Raw genomic sequence first — 20,775 nt, forward strand, 5'->3', positions numbered from 1 at the left:
TTTGAGAATTCACTGAGCTGTGTATGGCCTAACAGTAGAGTTTTGAAAAGTGCTTTTGGGTAGATTTATTCTGTTTTCAACTTGATGTGTATCTTTAGTCACTCTTCCTCCTTTTCTTAAATCATGTTATTCAGATTCTGTATATTCTTATGTCTGTTTTGCCTGTTTACTCCATCACTCTCTGAAATGGGTAAATTAAAATCTCCTTATATTATTTTATTTCTCATTATATTTTCTGCCATTATACTTTCCAAAACATGGTATTATACTCTTTAGTGAATAAAGACTATGTCTGTTTGAGTCTCATCATAAAATTGAATCTTTTGTAGTGTAAAGAGCTCTCATTTACAGATGAAGAAATGAAGTTAGGCATAGTGGGGCGATGTGCCTCATACTACAGAGTGAGTGGTCAGTCTGGATGTCCAGTTCTGGTGAGTTCCAGGCCTTGAACATGACTAGTGAGACTGACACCCCCCACCCACCACACACACACACTCACTCACAAAGGGGAACAGATGTGAAAAGAAGAAAACATCTAAAATAATTTCCATCATTATTTTTGAGCCGACAGAACAATTCCAGGTAAACCCTGAATAGAGGGTGAGTTCTATAAGTTTCCGCTAAGAGCACCCAAAAATATCTTAGATTTATCCGATACCCCCAACCCCCATTTCTGAGCAGCAAATGCTCCTCTTCTATTTCTTTGTATTGTTTAAGGTTTGACACTTCAGCCACATACGCTGTGTGCCCTGTGTCCCACACAGGAGTTCTGGGGCAAGAGGCCTTCACATTGTAACAATATCTGGCTCTCAAAGTAAATAATATAATTATTAGCTCCCAAATAAATTACCTGTGTATGTTTTATGACACAGAGTTAGATCAAGTCTTCTGGAGTCTGTGTTCTACTCATTTGGAGGAAAAAAAAAGATTTCATATCTAATCCTGGACCTTGGCTCAAAAGTAAATTTACATCTTGTAGTCCCAATATTGTCATCTCTAAATATTCCTATGTTAACAAATACACCTACTTCACTTTATTCCCTATGTAAATTCATGCAAATAAAATGTAAATTGTGTGATAATTGTGTGCCCAAAGTCCTATTTTCATACACGAGACCTGATGCAATTTATTTCAAATAATTTATCCATATTCTACATGAATTCCATACAAGTTTGAGTATTATTGCTAACACCCCTGACTATTTTAATAAAAACTAAAATAAACCTATCTAACATCCATCTAAAAAGGACACCCAGGGTCCACCTCATCTGTTAAAGTGAGGTATTATTTTCAAATGTCGTTAGTGATATCTTGATGTCATCGTCCTCCTTGTCAGCTGTACAAAATAAGATGCTGACAACTTATTTTAAGAATACTGTTTACTTCCTTTCAAAACACCAAGGCTTCAATATCAGAATCAGAAATTCTGATTTGAAATGGTAAAAACAACATTCTACTTGCAAGCACTCCACTGCTTGGGATCATTTTCTAGAAAAGCAGCTGAAATTGCCACCTTCCTTCAAGTGGAGCACTACATTTTCATGCTTCCCCCCAGCTTTGGAAGCAGGAGTCAATCAAGTTGTTTTATACTGGTCCTAGCCGAACTGGAGGGGCTCACTCTTTTGTTTTGTTTTTCTTTTATTCTTCTTTTTCTTAAATATAAGAATATTTGCCTAAGAATCTTCTGGACTAGAGACTGCAAGAAATGTCTTGTAAAATGATGCCTCTCTGCTAAAGGTACATACCTATGACAAGAGGAAAAAACCTTTTATTTTGGAGTATGCAAGTTTTACTCATTTAAATTCATTAGGAAACTCAAGCTAGTAATGATGATTATATTAATAGGACATCTAGGAATCTGGGAGAATACAGTGAAGATTTAAAAATTTTATCTCTTGCTTACCATCTCTGACATAAAATAACAAAATGTATAATGATAACTTCAGGTGTTTTATGGAAAATTTCTGGCACGCATGCACGTGTGTGTGTGCAAGTGCATGTATACAGTATTCTCAAAAGATACTGCCCAAGGTAAGTACTGAAGAACAATACTTTCAATCTTTCAGAGCTATACAAAATTTAGACTACAATAACAGTAAAAATATTAGAAAAATGCAGGGACTATGAATGGTATCAGTTTTTTACAGTTAATTGCAAGAGGATTTTAGTAAGTTCTTAAGTTGTACACATAGTTACATTTGTAAATTCATTAACTTGGTAAAATACAATGATGAAATGATTAAAGCAAGAGAGACATGCCCAGCGTTTCCTAGAGCTAACCTACATTACTCACGATCCGCACTCTCCAACGATACCCTTTCAGCCAACAGTAACTCCATCAAAGATTTATCCTCATGCCTTGAATACAAGGAATTTTGAATTCCTTGTATTAAGACAAAACAGTGTTTAATATAATAAAATTTGTTTGCATTTCCTTTCACAGGCAAGTTAAAATGTATTTACCTGATGGTTTACATGCTTTATAATTCCCCAACAAAAACGCAAGGTCAAGAAACATCCAGTTCTCTAATTTTTGTGTTTTCCATTCTAGATAGATGCTAGCTGCAGGTACTTGTTCTTTTCATTTTCATTTCTGAGACTCTGGAATCATGAAGCTTTTGGAGACCTTGCTCTTACTTGAATGCTCTCTAATAATGAGGCCTGGAACTGGAGAAGAGCTGAAAGAATTCATCACACCAGCAGCCCTGCACATGTGTGAGGCCTGGAGACAGGATCACCTCTCAGGCCTGCTGTGTCCCTAAAAATGCCCCATTCTTCTCACTATCACACTTTCAATATTTAATATTTTCTCTAAGCTTCATAGAATGCTTTTCTTTTCAACTCTTCTTTATTTTTATATTCTTCTCATTCATTCAGAAATTCTGAGGCCAACCTTTAAAGGCTACTTTAAAGGCTACTTACCTACTTTAGTAGATAAACTTAAGTCAAATATTCTCTTGATAATTAGATAATACAAAGAAAAACATAAATTAGACCCCATTTACATTATGTCAGATGAGAGAAAGTTCAGAGAAGCTGCTGGAACAAAGGGCAGCAGAACCATTGAGTCTGTGTCCACAGCCTTCTCAGAATCCAGTGGGGAGAGGTCAGTCAGAAACACACACGCCCTGCGCAGGAGGCAAGCCGGCTTTGCCGAAGTGGAAGGAGAGGCTTGTGTGAGATGCTCCGCTACCTTAAAGAGCAGTCCAGGAATGGTGGGTGTCGTTTTAGCACCAGCTGCACAGGAGCGGCATCATCAGAGAGCTCTGAGGGACAGACAAACTGCAATACCATGGTGTGACTAACTTTGGGGAGAATGATTCTAGTTTTGAAGGAGGCATTAAGATGGCCAGTCACTTCACAGAAATACCTGTGCTCAAAATGCTACAATGAGAGGGCACAGTGCGCCAGACCCTCTCAGGGCTGTCTGACAGAACGCTCGGGATGATGGACATGTTCCATACCTTTGCTGTCCAATACAGTAGCCACTAGTCACAAGGGCTGCTGAGCATCTGAAATACTGCCAAGCGTGCCTGAGGAACACAGAGGCAGGTGACCGGTGAGTACCATAGTGGGGTGTTACAGCTCTAGATCACACACGCACACACACACACACACACACACACACACTCCCCCCACACACAAACAGAAGGCCTGAGGAAGCTGATCTCCATAGCTATATACTCCTAGTGCTGTCTAGGAAGTGGCTCCATCAACTCCAGCAGAGTCCTCGCTAATACAGGGCACCCTCCTAATCATGGGCTTCTCCCCTCTCCCCTTCCCTCCCTCATCTTTCCTTTTTCCTCGTTTCCTCCTCCCCTCACACAGCACTAATATTACAGTAGGTACAACACATTGAACAGAATGTGAAAAAAAAATGCAGGTAGCTAGGGCAGACATGAGCAAGGCAGGAGACACCCCCTACCCAGGAATGCCAGGCTACCATCAGGTGATGGTCAGGTGGTTGTTAAATTGTCTATCTAAAATAATAATAATAATAATAATAATTGGTGCCAGAAAGCGGCAGCCTCCCAATAGATAAGAAACACCTGAAACTGGTGATCAGCAGCTTCCTGATAACATCTCAGGAGCTGGGTGAGGGGACCCAAGCATGTTCGCTGAGAGGCAAAATGGCGGAGTTTAACTGGTACATGACCTTCCTCTAGAAACATTCGACTGGTAAGGGAAAAATGCCCCAAATGAGCATGTACACAACTTCAGTAAACACACTGTGCATATGGCCTGTAATAGTCCATTTTCACACTGCTGATAAAGACATACCTGAGACTGGGAAGAAAAAAGAGGTTTAATTGGACTTACAGTTCCACATGGCTGGGGAGGCCTCATACCCATGGCAGAGGGTGAAAGGCACTTCTTACATGGTGGGAGCAAGTGAAAATGAGGAAGAAGCAAAAGCAGAAAGCCCTGATAAACCCATCACCCATCAGATCTCCTGAGACTTGTTCGCTATCACACGAATAGCATGGGAAAGACCAGCCGCCATGATTCTACTACTTCCCCCTGGGTCCTTCCCACAACATGGTGGGAATTCTGAGAGATACAATTCAAGTTGAGATTTCACAGGACACACAGCCAAACCATATCATTCCACCCCTGACCCCTCCAAATCTCATGTCCTCACATTTCAAAACCAATCATGCCTTCCCAACAGTTCCCCAAAGTCTTAACTCATTTCAGCATTAACCCAAAAGTCCACAGTCCAAAGTCTCATCTGAGACACAGCAAGTGCTTTCTGCTTATGAGCCTGTAAAATTAAAAGCAAGCTAGTTACTTCTAGACATAATGGGGGTACAGGTATTGGGTAAATACAACTGTTCCAAATGGGAGAAATTGGCCAAAACAAAGGGGTTACAGGGCCCATGCAGTCTGAAATCCAGCAGGGCAGTCAAATTTTAAAGCTCTCCTTTGATTCCAGGTCTCACATCCAAGCCACACTTATGCAACAAGTGGGTTCCCACAGTCTTGGGCAGCTCCACCCGTGTGGCTTTGCAGGGTACAGCCTCCCTTCTGGCTGCTTTCATTGGCTCATTGGCTGGTGTTGAGTGCCTGCAGCTTTTCCAGGTGTATGGTACAAGCTGTCAGTGGATCTACCATTCTGGGGTCTGGAGGACAGTGGCCCTCTTCTCACAGCTCCACTAGGCAGTGTCCCAGTAGGGACTCTGTGTGGGGGCTCTGACACCACATTTCCCTTCTACAATGCCCTAGCAGAGGTTCTTTGTAAGAGCCCCACCCCTGCAGCAAGCTTTTGCCTGGGCATCCAGGCGTTTCCATACATCTTCTGAAATCTAGGGAGAGGTTCCAAACCTCAATCTTGACTTCCATGCACTCAACACCATCTGGAAGCTGCCAAGGCTTGGGGCTTCCACCCTCTGAAGCCATAGCCCAAGATTTATGTTGGCTCCTTTCAGTCACAGGGGGAGCAGCTGGGACACAGGGTACCAAGACTCTAGGCTGCACACAGCACAGGGACCCTGGGTCCAGCCCACAAAACCACTTTTTCCCCCTGGGCCTCCAGGCTTGTGATGGGAGAGGGTGCCACAAAGGTCTCTGACATGGTCTGGAGACATTTTCCCCATGGTCTTGGGGATTATCATTAGGCTCCTTGCTACTTATGCAAATTTCTGAAGCTGGCTTGAATTTCTCCTCAAAAAATGGGTTTTTCTTTTCTACTGCATCATCAGGCTGCGAATTTTCTGAACTTTTATGCTCTGTTTTCCTTTTAAAATGGAATGCTTTTAACAGCACCCAAGTCAACTTTTGAATGCTTTGCTACTTAGAAATTTCTTCCACCAGACACCCTAAACATCTTTCTCAAGTTCAAAGTTCCACAAATCTCTAGGGCAGGGGCAAAATGCTTCCAGTCTCTTTGCTAAAACACAATAAGGGTCACCTTCGCTCCAGTTCCCAACAAGTTCCTCATGTCCATCTGAGACCGCCTCAGCCTTATTGTTCATATCACTATCAGTATTTTTGTCAAAGCCATTTGACAAGTCTCTAGGAGGTTCCAAACTTTCCCACATTTTCCTGTGTTCTTCTGAACCCTCCAAACTGTTCCAACCTCTGCCCTTTACACAGTTCCAAAGTTGCTTCCACATTTTTCTTGTACCTTTTCAGCAGTGCCCCACTCTACTGGTACCAATTGTACTGTATTATTCTGTTTTCACACTGCTGATAGACACACAGTGGACTGGGAAGGAAAAAGAAATTTAATTGGACTTCCAGTTCCACATGGCTGGGGAAGCCTCAGAATCACGGTGGGAGGTGAAAGGCACTTCTTACATGGTGGCAGGAAGGGAAAATGAGGAACAAGCAAAAGTGGAAACCCCTGATAAACCCATCAGATCTCGTGAGATTTATTCACTTTCACAAGAATAGCACAGGAAATACTTACTGGGCCCCATGATTCAATTACCTCCCCCTGGGTCCCTCCCACAACATGTGGGAATTCTGGGAGATACAGTTCAAGTCGAGATTTGAGTGAGGATACAGCCAAACCATATCATGGTCCCTCTCAAGTGCTGGCAGGCCACTGCACATGTGGACAGTCCACTCCAATGAAGAATCAGGGTGACGCAGGAGAATAGGGTCTAGAGGCAGGAAACCTAAGGCCAATTCACCCTGACTCCCTAAAACTAAATGAAAGGAAAATCCCCAACTTTCCACTCTCAAGTAACAAAAGGACCAGAGGCTACTCCCTTTGCACCCCCCACGCCCTGCTTTTCGGCATGAAAGATGGAAAATTGAAAGTATCTCTGATTGGTTGTAGACAGCAACCAGTTGTGGACAGCAACCAATCAGATGCTTGCATAGGAGCGTAACTTTGTAACTTCACTTCAGCCTCTGATTCGTTGCTTTCCACAACCAATCAGACTGACTGTGGCCCACTACTTCATCTACATAGGGTGTACACCAAGTAACCAATGGGAAACCTTTAGAGGGTATTTAACGCCCCCTAAAATTCTGTGAGGGGGATCTTGAGCCCCTCTGCTTGGGCCTGCTCCCACTCTGTGGAGTGTGCTTTGATTTTCAGTAAATCTCTGCTTTGGTTGCTTCATTCTTTCCTTGCTTTGTTGGTGTGTTTTGTCCAATTCTTTGTGCCAGACACCAGGAACCTGGACTCCCTCCACCAATAACGAGGGCAGAAGAAATGCAACCCCTGGAATTATGCCAATGTATAAAAACCCCAAGGCAAGGCCTAAATGGCTTACTTGACTCTCTCAAGTTGCCCTCCTGGCCCTCTTCCAAGTGCACTTTACTTCCTTTTGCTCCTGCTCTAAAACTTTTTCGTAACATTTCACTCTTGCTCAAAAACTTGCCTTGGTCTCTCTCACTCTGCCTTATGTCCCTGGAACAAATTCTTTCCTCCGAGGACGCAAGAATTGAGCTGCTGCAGATCCGCACAGACTTGACACTGCGAGCACTAAGACGTCTCCTCCGGGTCCAGCTCCACATTCACAATCTGAGTCCCACAGATTTTCACAAGTCACCAAGCAGTCTTCATCTCTTTCTTTTGTTTAATGGACGCTATATTTTTTTCTTTTAAGTGTTAATAGATTTATGCATATCACATTTATATTCATGTATGTGATTTGGGAGTGCTTATCACTATTACGGTGGCATTTCCTTTGATTCAGTTAAAAATGTTTTAGGCACTAGTTTCCAGGATTACCTGATAAAGCATGGACTTCCGGTATTACACTTAGACCCTTTATTCAAACAAATTTTTTCTTGCGTCATGTATTACATGACTTAATCTTTTCTCTTTATAATAAACTTTTCTATGATGTTTGTTTATATATTTGTATATTTGAACACATTTGATATTAATTCTTTCAGTCTTTATATATTGTTTCTAGATCACCAATATAAATAATTTATGTACACATTATTTACCAATTGATGAGGATAGAAAAAGAAGCAAAGGCTTACATATTTACTTGCGTTATTTTTCTTTAAAAGCAACATCTGTTCATATGGATATTGTCAAATACTTAAAACCTGGGCATATTCTGCAACATAACTGCACACTAGTTTTCTATTCTTTTATAGAATTAACTCCAAATTAATAAGAAAGAGAGAAAAAGAAATAGAGGCAAGAAACAGAAAATGAGTAGAAAAGGTAAGAGGCTCTGGAATTTCTCTGGAAGAAAGCAAGTCTCAGGACAGGGTAGTGGGTGTGTATGACAGTATGCATTTGGTAGGAAAATTGTTACAAAACAGAGATTCTGGGACATGAAATGGGTCTGGGAAACACCTCATAATTCCAAGAAGGTTCTAGAAGGGCAGAGTTGCAGGCAGCGGAAAATGTCAAGGAACGGCCTCGGCAACACACAGGCGGGAGTGTCATGGGGCAGCTGGCTCCATGAGACTCATTTATGATGCTCCATGTAGCTGCTAATCTGCAGAATGTTTCCATTCATCCGGGAATAAGTAAGAAAAATGTTACCTGTGATGTCCTGAATAACGTGGACCACGGATATGGCCTATTCCTCGGCACCCGGGAGTAGGACAGACAGCTTGACCTGGAAGGATCTTCAGGTCATTCGTTCCTTCAGGAAGAAAAAGAACATGCCTTGAAAACTCTCATTAAAGAAGACTGCAAATCTGAAATATGTAAATGATGCTAATTAAGACTTTACAAATTAAAAACAAACCATCACATCACCAAAAACCACTTACAGGTGACTTACGATGTATTAGTAATATTAAATTGTTTAGCAGAAAATACCAGTGCTATAATAAGTAACACTAACAGCACAATCCATATCAGAGAGAGAGGAAAATGAATAAATGAATAGGCATTGAAGAAATTTTTTTTTCTTTGAGACTAAGTCTCACTCTGTCACCCAGGCTGGAGTACAATGGCGCATCTCGACTCACTGCAACCTCCGCCTCCTGGGTTCAAGCAATTCTCCTGCCTCAGCCTCCTGAGTAGCTGGAATTACAGGCGTGCACGACCATGCCCAGCTAATTTTTGTATTTTTAGTAGAGACAGGGTTTCACCACTTTGGCCAGACTGGTCTTAAGTTCCTGAACTCAGGCAATCTGCCCACCTAGGCCTCCCAAAGTGCTGGGATTGCAGGTGTGAGAAATTTTTAAAAATAGATACGAGAACATTCACTTATTTCTTTCAGAGATTAATAATGGCATAGGCAATACAGCCACGAGCTGAGAACACGAGTACGTAAGGTCTGCTTTCTGCTCCTCGGTGAAGCCTCCACTCAGCCACAGCAGGGATCTTGCAATACTGGACAGAAAGCAGGCTAGCAAACAGGGTGTGCTGGAGATGGCAAACATGGACCCACAGCACACTTACTCAAGTGGCTGTCACAGCCAAGCAAAGAAAGAACTGACATTATGCTACTCTATACTACTGCTGTACTGTACCATATGCTCTGCAGTCCTATACACTCCACTGTACTATATGCTATACCACACACTCTACTGTACTATACACTACACCATACTATATGCTGCATTGTGGTATATACTGTGCTGTGTACTACACTGCACCATAAGCTACAGTGTACTATAGACTCTATGCTACACCATGCTGAAGCTACACTGTGCTATATTGTACTATATACTGTACTGCACTGCACTGCACTGCACTGTCCTCTAACCATGCCAACCAGTCTGTCAACCCGAAGAGGCAGTCTACATCTAAATAGTATCAGTAGCAAAACCTCTATGCTCTGTTCTGTGATTTTCCTCAGTATTCTCTGCCCCCTAAACACACATGCACACGCACACACATATACACACATGCACACACACACACGCACACTCACACATATCAGTTCCTGGAACGTCCCATCCTGTACCTCCTGCTGTTCTGGGCCTTACTTTCCTGACAGTCCCACAGTTTCCTTCTCCCCTCCCAGCTCTCAGACTTCGACTTCCTGTTCAACAAATCCCCTACTTCCTCCTCCTCATCTCAGTATTCCCCATTTCCCAGTCCTGGTTTCATGGGGCTGAAGACGCGGCTTCCCACGGCCCTCCGCAGGGGTCATGTGCCTCCGGAGAGGTAGGGAAGTCAGGGTCAGTCTTCCTCTCTGTGCCTCCTCAGGGCCACACCTCTGAGGCTCCTCTTCGGAGTCTGCTGCCTTGGGCTTCCTCCATCTGCCCACTGTTTCCACATCACTCAGGGAAGACTTCGGCACTGGCTCTCCATGTTCTGCTCTCTCCCAGCTCTGGCAATTGCTCAGGCACACTCAGGCCCCATGTGCTCATCCTGCCGCTCTGCCACCCCACCGCATCAGTCACTTCCTTGAGCCGGTGGCCCCCAACTCATCTGGGCGACACAAAGAAAACCCTCTGGGTCTTGTCATCACCCAAAATGGCTTTGCTTCCAAAACCCCACCTGACCACAAAATCGTATCCTCCCATACTGCACGCTCAGGTGCCCAACTGCTGCTGATGTTTTCAACGTCAGTGGAGTTTCCAGGCCACTAATTTCCCTTCTTCTCTTCCTCAGCCCCTTCTGAGGGGCCACAACCGCCTTCCTTTGTCTAACTTAGATTCTTTCAATTATTTGACTCTCTGTTGCTCTCTGACTTTTTAATCACGTCTGGCTGTGGGGCGGGGGTGGGAAAGAGCCAACCACGGACCGCCTGAAACAACCTGCTGCTCTATGTTTTGCAAACCTAAGTTCTCCTGGGGAAAAAATGCACATCATGCAGACAAGGTGTTACCAAAACACCTGTCTCCCACACTGCCACTGGCCTGCAGCCTCAGCCCTGTTAACTGAGGACCAGGAGCCCGTGGACAGAGCGCCTCCTCACCGCCTGCCCAGCACTTCCCCTCCCTCCTTTCCACTGCAGTGTGGGGCGCACTTTCCCCTCTCCAAAGCAAATTCCTCACCATCTATGCTTGATCTCATCACCTCCCATTCTCCAGGATCTGTAAGCTATGAGGTATTTTAATCGCTCCTTGACTACTGACCAACATTTAAACATACTCGTTTCCCCATGATAAAAACAAAGACAAAAGAGAAAACGAAAGTTTACAACTCTGCTTGGATCCCACAGGCCCCTTAGCTGCTGTTCCCCGTTTCTTGTCCAGAGCAAACTTCTCAAAGTAGTTACCTCCTTCTCCTCGGGGCTCCTTTCCTGAGCCACATTTGTTTTAACATCATCCCACACATTAGGATAACATCCCACACACTGGGACCTAGACTCAGTCAGTACTTTCATGAAATCTAATTACAATATAATACAAATTTGTGGTAGACTATGCGTGCCTCTGAAAGGAAGAACTATGGATTTCTCACCTATTCCGCAAGCACTAACTGAGCACTAACTATGTGCTCAGTAGGTGCTTGCGGAATAGGTATTTACTGAAACTGCATACTGTACTATATGCTACAGTATGTAGTTCAATGTATAGTTGGCAGTCTCCTTCTGGAATTGCCGTTGTATGCTGGCTTTGGCAACATCACACTCTGACAGTTTTCCTTCTGAACATGAGGATTCTTTTGTAATCTCCTTTGCCAGCATCTCCTCCTCTAGTCAACCTGAAATGTTAGGCAACATCCTCAAGGTTTGCTTCTGGGTCATCCATTTCTACGGCTTCATTTACCAACTGCATGCTCACAGTCTACAGCCCAGGCATTCTTGAAGTTCCAGACCAACGTATCCACCTTTCCACGTGATGTCTCCATAGTTATTTCTTAAAGTCATTTCAAAGTCAACATGTTCAGACTGAATCTTTCGTTTTGTCCCCCAGCCTTCTTTTCCCCTAGAGCAGCTCAACTCCGTGACTGCATTACCCTCCATCCAGGAGCCTGGATCCTTGACATCATTTCTCCCTGGATCCTTCACATCACCTGTCCCTCATTTCATGCCACCCTATCAATCAGTCCTCAGTTTTTCAAATATTTCTTTTACCTACCAACTTATCTTCATCGCTACTATGACTGGCCTAATCCAAAGCCATCTTCCTGATTGAAGAATTGCAACAGTCATTCTTCACTCTTCCTAATCTATTTCACATCTTGCAACCAGAGCCATCTTTTCAAATCACAGACAAAATCATATCACTTCTCTCTTAGCGCATTTCAATGGCTTCTCATTGCTGTTAGGATGAAACCTCAAATTTTTACCCTGGCCTGCCTGATTTATGATTGGACTTGATTTTTCTCCTCATTCAGGATTCTGCATCCATGCTGGCATTCTCCTGTTCCTTGAACCTGCCAGCTTCTTTCATACATCAGGGCATTTGCATGCTGGCAAGAACATTCCACTGTCCCCTTGGATGACTCCTTCTTATCTTTCACATCTTGGCTTATATTTCACTTCCTCATGCTAATTTCTGAGAGGAGGTTAGGTCCCCGTTTTATGTAGCACCTACCTCAATTACCAAGTAAATAAATATTGGTTTAATGTCTATCTCTCTTACTAGACTACAAGCTGCAGGCATGAGTCTAGTTCACCACTGTGTCACCAGTATCTAGCTTGACAGAGAGTTAGTGCTCAGTAAGTGTTTGTGGAATAGGTCAGTGTTCCATAGTTCTTTCTTCCTTTGAGAGACACTCATAGTCCAGAAAAGCAGCTTATATATAAACAGCAAATTTGCATTATAGTGAAATTAGGTTGCATGGAAATACTGACTGAGTTTAGGTCCCAATGTGTTGTGATATTAAAACAAATATTTAAGCCTCAAATACATTTTCATTACATTTACTGAACCATAGGAAAGTATGTCTGAAGCACATCTTATGTTCTCATGACTTTGTGAAACACATTGAGGCATAAATAGAGAAAAATAGAGCTACTCTATTCAAAGCCAGCGTTTGGAAACAGCTTTTTAAAAAAAACAACTTTCAAACAAATCAGAGGAAGAGATGTTTGAAAAACTGTGAAGAGGATCGGCATGGTGGCCCACGCCTGTAATCCCAGAACTTTGGGAGTTTGAGGTGGGAGGATTGCTTGAGGTCAGGAATTTGAAACCTGCCTGGACAACATAGAAAGACCTTATTTCTACAAAAAAAAAATTTTTAAAGTTATCTGGACATGGTGGCATGTACCTATAGTCCTAGCTACTCTGAAGGCTAAAACGGGAGGATCTCTTGAGCCCAGCAGTTCAACCAGTCTGGGAGACAGTGAGGCGGGATCTCAAAAAAAAAATTGTAAACAAATCCTTCATTAAGAAATATGCTTGTGTCATTCAGTAAATAAAAGGACCTAAGAGAAAAGAAATATATAGTATATAAACAGTTTTCTCTAAACTGCTTCTCACAATATATCATTACAAAGGTCTGGAATATTAAACCCACAAATAAAAAACAAAAAGTACTCTCCATCAGCCAGCCCGGATGGAAATCTGTGTGGACAACATTCTACACACACAGTGACCTTTCAGTGAATGCTACTTAATATTGTTTTCAGTACTATTTTAATGTACTTTATTAAATTAAGTTTTAAACTGATGTTTTTAATATTTATCAATGCGTATTTCTCTCCATATCCCTGATGGCTACCATCATTCTCGCCCAGGTAGAGCTGGAAGGAAAGGCATGACCTCAACTAGGGGAGAAGAGCCATCACATTAAGAAGTACAGCAAAAGACATAACCAAGAAAGTGTCAAGAAGAACAAGAAATAAAAATGCATGGGACCTGGCAATTTCCTTATTAAATTTTGTATGACAAAGTATAATAGGTTCAATCAATGGCAAATGAGACAAGGAGCCATCCACTGGGGAAAAGAAACCTGCAAATTCTGCAACAGTTCACATGACTGCTCTAAGATAAAGGAAACCTACCATCAAATGAATGTTTGTGTTCAGAAAATAATCATATTTTTGCCAAGAATAGCTTACTATAATTTGGACATTTAGACAATTAGGTCTCAAGAAGAAATGTTCTCAGCTCTAAATCACTTTTTCAGAAAGAGCATCCCTGACCATATTATCCATTCTTGTCTTCTTTTTACCACTATTCCTGAAATTAGTTTTGTAGTTTATCTGCTTCTATCACCTGTCTCCCATCACTAGAGTGAGGACATTTACCTTATCTAACTTGTCTACCACTGTATCCCCAGCACCTACTAGAACAGCGAGTGGCAAGTAATAGATATTCAACAAGTACATTTTATGAGTGGGAAGATGATAATAAAGACAGCAACGGCTGGGTGCAGTGGCTCACGCCTGTAATCCCAGAACTTTGGGAGGCTGAGGCGGGCGATCACGAGGTCAGGAGATCGAGATCATCCTGGCTAACACGGTGAAACCTCATTTCTACTAAAAATACAAAAAGTTAGCTGGGCGCGGTGGTGGGCGCCTGTAGTCCCAGCTACTTGGGAGGTTGAGGCAGGAGAATGGTGTGAACCCAAGAGGCGGAGGTTGCAGTGAGCCGAGATCATGCCACTGCACTCCAGCCTGGGCAACAGAGTGAGACTCCATCTCAAAAAAAAAAAAAAGCAACAATTAATACCTGGAAACATTATTTTATCACAATGCTGTGAGATCATCGCTATTTTATTCTCATTTCAGAGCTCAGCTTGTCTGAAATCCCTCTCTGATCTTCTGTTTCTAAATATTATGAGCTACTTGCTGTATCAACCAGCATGAATAACTCCTAATTCATTGCAAATCTTCTATGAAAACTTTTACATAGGCAGCAGTAAATCTAATGGCAAGGTTCTTTAGGAAAGGACAAGAAGGAAAGAAAACATGTTTTTAAACAAGGAATTATCTGAATAATGAATGATGCTTTACCCTAACATGATACTAGTGTTAAGATGTCCTCATGGAATTCCCCATTCACACAGAAATGCATGGTTACTACATGCAGCCCTTTTTCCTTGCCAACCAAATTCTGATTTTGCTCAGGGCAACAATGTACCCAGCTACACACATCGTCTTTCCCAGCCTCTCTTAAATCTGGTCACGGTCACTCGACACTGTCCTGGATAACTGAAGGGAAAGGCACCGTAAGGACAAATGCTTTTCTTTCCTGTTAAAAGGGCGAAGATGAGACTGGTACTGCTTTGCCCGTTTTCCCCTCCTTTGGACTCCCTGGAACGCAGATGTAAACGCTCATGAGATGATAAGCAAAGAGACAAATGCAAAGGCGTAGAGGGAAGAAGAGAATAAAGGAAGACAGAGCCCGGGCCCACAACATGCCATCCTTGGACCTGCTACACCAGTGATCTGTCATGCAAGAAAAACAACCCTCTCTTTGATTAAACCCTAGGGTTTAAGTTTTGTGTTACCTGCCGATAAAAATTTCTAGGATAAAACAGCAATTTTATTTTGATTTTTCTTTTTTTTTTTGAGATGGAGTCTCACTCTGTGGCCCAGGGTGGAGAGCAGTGGCCGGATCTCAGCTCACTGCAAGCTCCGCCTCCCGTGTTTACGCCATTCTCCTGCCTCAAACTCCCGAGTAACTGGGACTACAGGCGCCCACCACGGCGCCCGGCTAGTTTTTTGTATTTTTTTAGTAGAGACGGGGTTTCACCGTGTTAGCCAGGATGGTCTCGATCTCCTGACCTCGTGATCCGCCCGTCTCGGCCTCGCAAAGTGCTGGGATTACAGGCTTGAGCCACCGCGCCTGGCCTTGATTTTTCTTTTGTGAAATCAAGCAATTGTCCTTAAAAGAAAACATTCAAATTGCATATGGATTTTAGACATATTGTCAGGTAAAGATGATGTAAGAGATCAAGGCAAAAATCAAGAAATAGAAGAGATTATACTTATCTCTAGAAAATGAAAAAGGGAACTGTCTTTTCATATTCCCAAATGATCCAAACTGGTGACTCTGGGTGATGTAAATAAAAACGCTTATTATTATACCTAAAATGGGTTACAGACTGAGCACATCATCCTCCTTCTAAGAACGTACTTTCCTCTCAGAACTGTAATTTTATTTGGTATGCACATGCCCATGGCACAGTGTTAATGCTGACCCCGAAGCAAATTAAGATGATCTATTTGTTTAAATATATAGATGACTTACGGATTGATGTTGGTCAGCATCAAAAATAAATAAATAAATAAATAAATAAATAAATAAATAAATAAGAATCAGGAGCATTACTATCTTTATTTCAATACTAATTACTCACTGCTGAAACAGTACTCGGTTCAACCTGATTCATTCAGCAAGTTTTTTTTTTTTTTTAATAATAGAGAAATGACATTAGTTGGGTGATAATATCCACTAGAAGATGTACAAACACTGTTTCTTTGAAAAGGGAAATAGATTTAAATGTCACAGATAACAGGCAAGTTAAGATTTTATTTTTTCTTATTTTTAACATAAAATTAATTGCTGAGGGTTATCCTTTCAATTAAAGAGATACTGCAGGCTTATGAGATGCCGATGTTCCCTTTGCTAGCGATATGGTGGCAAACCAAAGAGAAAGGCCCTGCCCACGGGAAGCTCTACCTTCTGATGCCAAAGATGGAATAAGCCATCAGATAAGAAGCATGACAGCAAGTCAGAGTGATGGTGCTAGGCAGATACATGAAGTGGGGTAAGGAAGAGAAAGTAAGTGGGGATGTCGGGAGATCTTTAAGACGGCGAGGCAGGGAAGGAGTGCTGATATTTGAGCAGAATCCTACTTGAAGTGAGAGCACGGGACACACTGGGACAACTGCCAGAAGGCCTGGGCGAGGGGAAGGGTGGCGGGAGATGAGACCGTGTGGGCCAGAGTCTCTTATTTATTCTGGGTTGGCTAGGAGACACTGGCAAGCACTGCGTGGAGAGGGGATCGGTGAGAACACACCTACCGCGCTGCTCGGTGAGCAGTTGACTTCTCCGGGCACCTCGTAAACGGCCTGCTGGGTGCTCTGCATCATGGCTGGGACTGGAGTCAGCCCTTCAGAGCCCACACAGGCAGCATCCACACCGCTATTTACAGTCGGGGCTAGGTGAACCCCATGGCGAGTTCGTGTCCATGAGAAAGAGAAGTCTGAGGACTGAACTCTGGGAACACCGAGGTGTAGAGATCAGAAAGAAAGAGTAAGCGAGGCGGCTGAGAGCGAGGAACCCAGCTAGTAGAGGAAGAGCCAGGAGGAAGCTGCGCAGAAGGCGCGCAGACCACGCGAGTGTTGAACCTGCACCCGGCCGCTGGGTTTGGCAACACGCCGGGCTGCCAGGCCTGCGGCAAGAATGTTTTCAGTGAAAAGGTGTGAGCAAGCCTGATGGAGGTTCACGGGAAAGTGGAAGAGGAAAAAGGAAGAAGCTATTGTTTAAACAACTTCTTAAGAAGTTTTTATATAAAAGGTTGTATAAAATGGTTATTTAAAAAGTGGGTTTATGCTTCAAATGGTATTTCTATTATTATTTTTGTTTCAGTGATGATGAGAATATTTCAGTACAGGGAAAATTTGATAATGTAGGGAGGGGTTTAAATGTGGGAAAAGGTCCTTGAGTGAGGACAGGGTGACAGGCCAGTATCCCGGTGAGGATGGATTGTAGGACGATCAGGGACTGTCAGCAGTCCCAGTCTTGACGAAGGCAAAACCTGTGTGCATATGATGGGGCGCTAGTGGGCTCCATGGCAGGAGGAAGACAAATTTCACCGCTGACAGCTTTTATGTTCTGGGTGTAACAGGCAGTAAGCTCGACAGCTAAGCTTGAGAATGGGGCAGGGGAGCAAGGTATGAAATGTGAACTGAAAATCAATGAAGCAACTGTTCAATTATGCACGCATTCCCATTTCAAATAATTAAGCCTTTACTATCTTTATTTTGAACTGGAAATGTTTAGGTTAGTATCTTGGGTTTTTCCATGCCACCCCCCAGGAAATTTATATTATAGTTTGCTAAGAAGATTTAATGAAATAATTATCCTTGAACATTGGAGAATGCAACTAATAAGCATTATCTTTCAAACTAAAATTATAGGTTAATCACAGCTACTCTCCTCCTAATGAAATTAGGGAAAATAAATATCCATTGTGCTATAATAATTAGTGTCTCAAATAGAAGAAGGAAATAGTATAACCAAACACCATGTTTGCTTGTACCTGGGTTTCAGAACATCATATTTCATAACACATAAATAAAATAGAACAATAATTTTGTGAAATGAAAATGCAACAAAATAATTTCAAAGGTTCCTAAAAATGCCAATTTTATATTTACTTGACAATCTAGAAAAAAATCCTTAAAGTACCACGATGGCAATATTAGTAGAGAAAGACAATCTAACCATCTGCCTGACATAGGGATATGTTTAGAAATGTGGTAGAGTCCTGAAAGAGATGAATCGATACAATAATAATACTTATCTTCCACTCAGAAACAAGCATACAGTGAGAAAAATGCAAATGCCAAAAGTCTCTTTCACAGATCTGACAGAGCTTCAGAGCAGGTATAAGGCAAAAAGAAAAACATGTTGTTCTGGCCTTTGCTTATTACTTTAAAATGAGACAGAAGACCACTTCCTTAATAAAGAACTGGCAAATATTTTCCTAACAAAATATGGTAAAATGCATTTATCATATGTTGAGTTTCAATTAAGAGACAATAATATAGTGGGTAATTGGCTAATTAAACAAGGATCCCAGAAAAAGATGACCTCATATTTCAATACAAGTACAGTATCAGGGAGATCAGAGGTTTGATGGAAAATGGAATGATTTGACCTGTAGCCTCTGATGGAAGCATCTGAGATCTGACTGTGATTGGTATGAGCCATTGTAAGGATCAGGAACAAGAAAGTGAAGAAGGTACACATATAGTTTTCACTGATATATGGAAAAAATGACAGTAAAGAGGAAGGGAAAATTGTAGATTCAATTTCAGATATCTCCCCATTCAAATATGTCACATTAGTATTTTAAAGTATTTATACCACAACCACTTAAATACAACAAAACTAAGTTCTTTTTATACTACAGAATAGGCCTTTGTAAAATGTTGGATTGTTTTATTACTCAGTTTTTAACCTTTCAAAAATCAGGAGAATGACCTTTTTGTTGATCTACAGAAGAGATAAAATTGTGAGAGGTCCACATAAACAATGTAGAAGCATAGGATTTATTTTTTCTTTTTTTGAGACTTGCCCACTGGTATCAACCAGGCTGGACTGCAGTGCTGCAATCATGGTTCACTGCAGCATCAACTTCGTTGGCTCAAATGATCCTTCTCTCTCAGCCTCCTGAGTAGCTGGGACCACAGTGGCACACCACCATGTCCAGCTAATTTTTCCATGTTTATTTTGTAGTGAGGGGGGTCAGGCTATGTTGCCTAGGATAGTCTTGAACTCCTGGGTTCGAGTGATTCTCCCACTTCAGCCTCCAAGAGTGCTGGGATTACAGGCATGAGCCACCATCCCCAACCACGAAGCACAGAATTTTAAGAGTAGAAAAAATGTTAAGAGTTATTGGCATACACACAAAAAAAGTTTTACATATAAATAAACTAAATTGTATGAAGCCTACCCTTAACCAACAGACTTACTGTGAGGAACTAAAGAGCTAAATGGCACCTAAAAGGATTTACTATGAATACTATTTCACTAGATAGCCCTGTTCCATTTTTTTCATTATTTTTAAGAAATAAATAAGACAGTGATTAAAATATATTTAACTTTTAAACTTTACCGTTATAAAAATTGTTTCTCAAAGAAATTATAAAGAACTAAGAGGACTTTTTAACTTTCTTTTACCCTAAACCTCCTTTAGCCTTTTATGAGAAATCAGCCTTTTAAAAAACCACCTAATTTGGTACTTGGTTTATGTAATTGAATTATTCCCATTTGACTCAAGTAAAAATGCTGCAAAACTGTCCCCCTTCTCTCTTTCTCTCTCATTCATTCACTCATTCTCTCTCTCTCTCCCCCTTCCTCGACATCGCCTTAAGCAAAGTGACACTTAAACTCAAGCCAAAGGGATGATAACTTGTATACTCCTCAGTCCTAGAATTGTTCTTATTCACGTAAAGGGAGATAAGAGACAGGTCAAAAGCTATAAGCATATCAAAGTAGCTTATGAATTGGTTTTGAGCATCCCCAGCCTTTGAACTGTTTTTCCCCTCTTTTTTATTACAAGAGAAATTTAGTACATTCTAGTTTCATTGATGGTGTCACATACAATTTTCTAACTAAAAAAAATCAAGCTGACTAGTTGCTGATAGAAATGTCATATATGTTCTCATAACCAAACAAGTATAAATATGAAAATTACCTATAAGAGCGAAACATACTCCCAAGTGGAGTGACTATACCGTTTTTCCAATAACCTGAAAAGCACATCTAAAGCGGAAATTTTGGTGTCCATAATCCCTTCTCAAACTAGCCTAACAGGGCCACATTAAAAGTTCTCATGACCAGTAAGCTTTTGGGCATTCTTAACAGAAAATGTTATGCGTTGTTTGAGAACACACACACACACAATTACACAATGTATAATTCTAATTACATTTCTCTCCATGGCTTCTGCGTGAAATCTCTCTCTACAATTAATGACATTTCATTATTGACATTTAGAAACTTGGCAGAATTGCCAAGTTTCCAAATGGAAGGAAAATCTTCCACCTGATGCCTGTAACAGATGCTTCGATAATGTAAAAAGAGCAAATTGCCTTCCCTCCAACTCCCCTGTACCAGTTTATTCACTGGTGGCTTCAAATTTGTCTAGACTGTACAACTGAGAGAGAACAAGTCCTCACTGAGTCTAAGTGTTAGTGCTGCCCCAAGGGAGCTCCCTGCAAGGAGATGTAAGAAACCAGACTTCCTACCTGCTGCCTGGTCAAAGCAGCAAATAAAAATGTACACTTGTACTGTAGGTATAAAGGCACTCC

The 20,775-nt window shown here is 41.7% G+C and overlaps 1 protein-coding gene across 2 annotated transcripts in view; it reads right to left on the reverse strand.

The window, feature by feature from the left end:
- The window catches only part of L3MBTL4 (L3MBTL histone methyl-lysine binding protein 4), a 417,980-nt gene that overhangs the window by 168,912 nt on the left and 228,293 nt on the right, over nt 1-20,775 (reverse strand). For both annotated transcript variants that reach the window (XM_023228495.2, XM_026456030.1), the window contains exon 14: nt 8,469-8,571. In XM_023228495.2, the coding sequence (XP_023084263.1) occupies nt 8,469-8,571 (103 nt within the window). The remainder of the gene's footprint in view (nt 1-8,468; nt 8,572-20,775) is intronic.

The sequence above is a fragment of the Piliocolobus tephrosceles genome, chromosome 18 (genome assembly GCF_002776525.5).
Source record: "Piliocolobus tephrosceles isolate RC106 chromosome 18, ASM277652v3, whole genome shotgun sequence".
Taxonomy (NCBI): Eukaryota; Metazoa; Chordata; class Mammalia; order Primates; family Cercopithecidae; genus Piliocolobus; species Piliocolobus tephrosceles.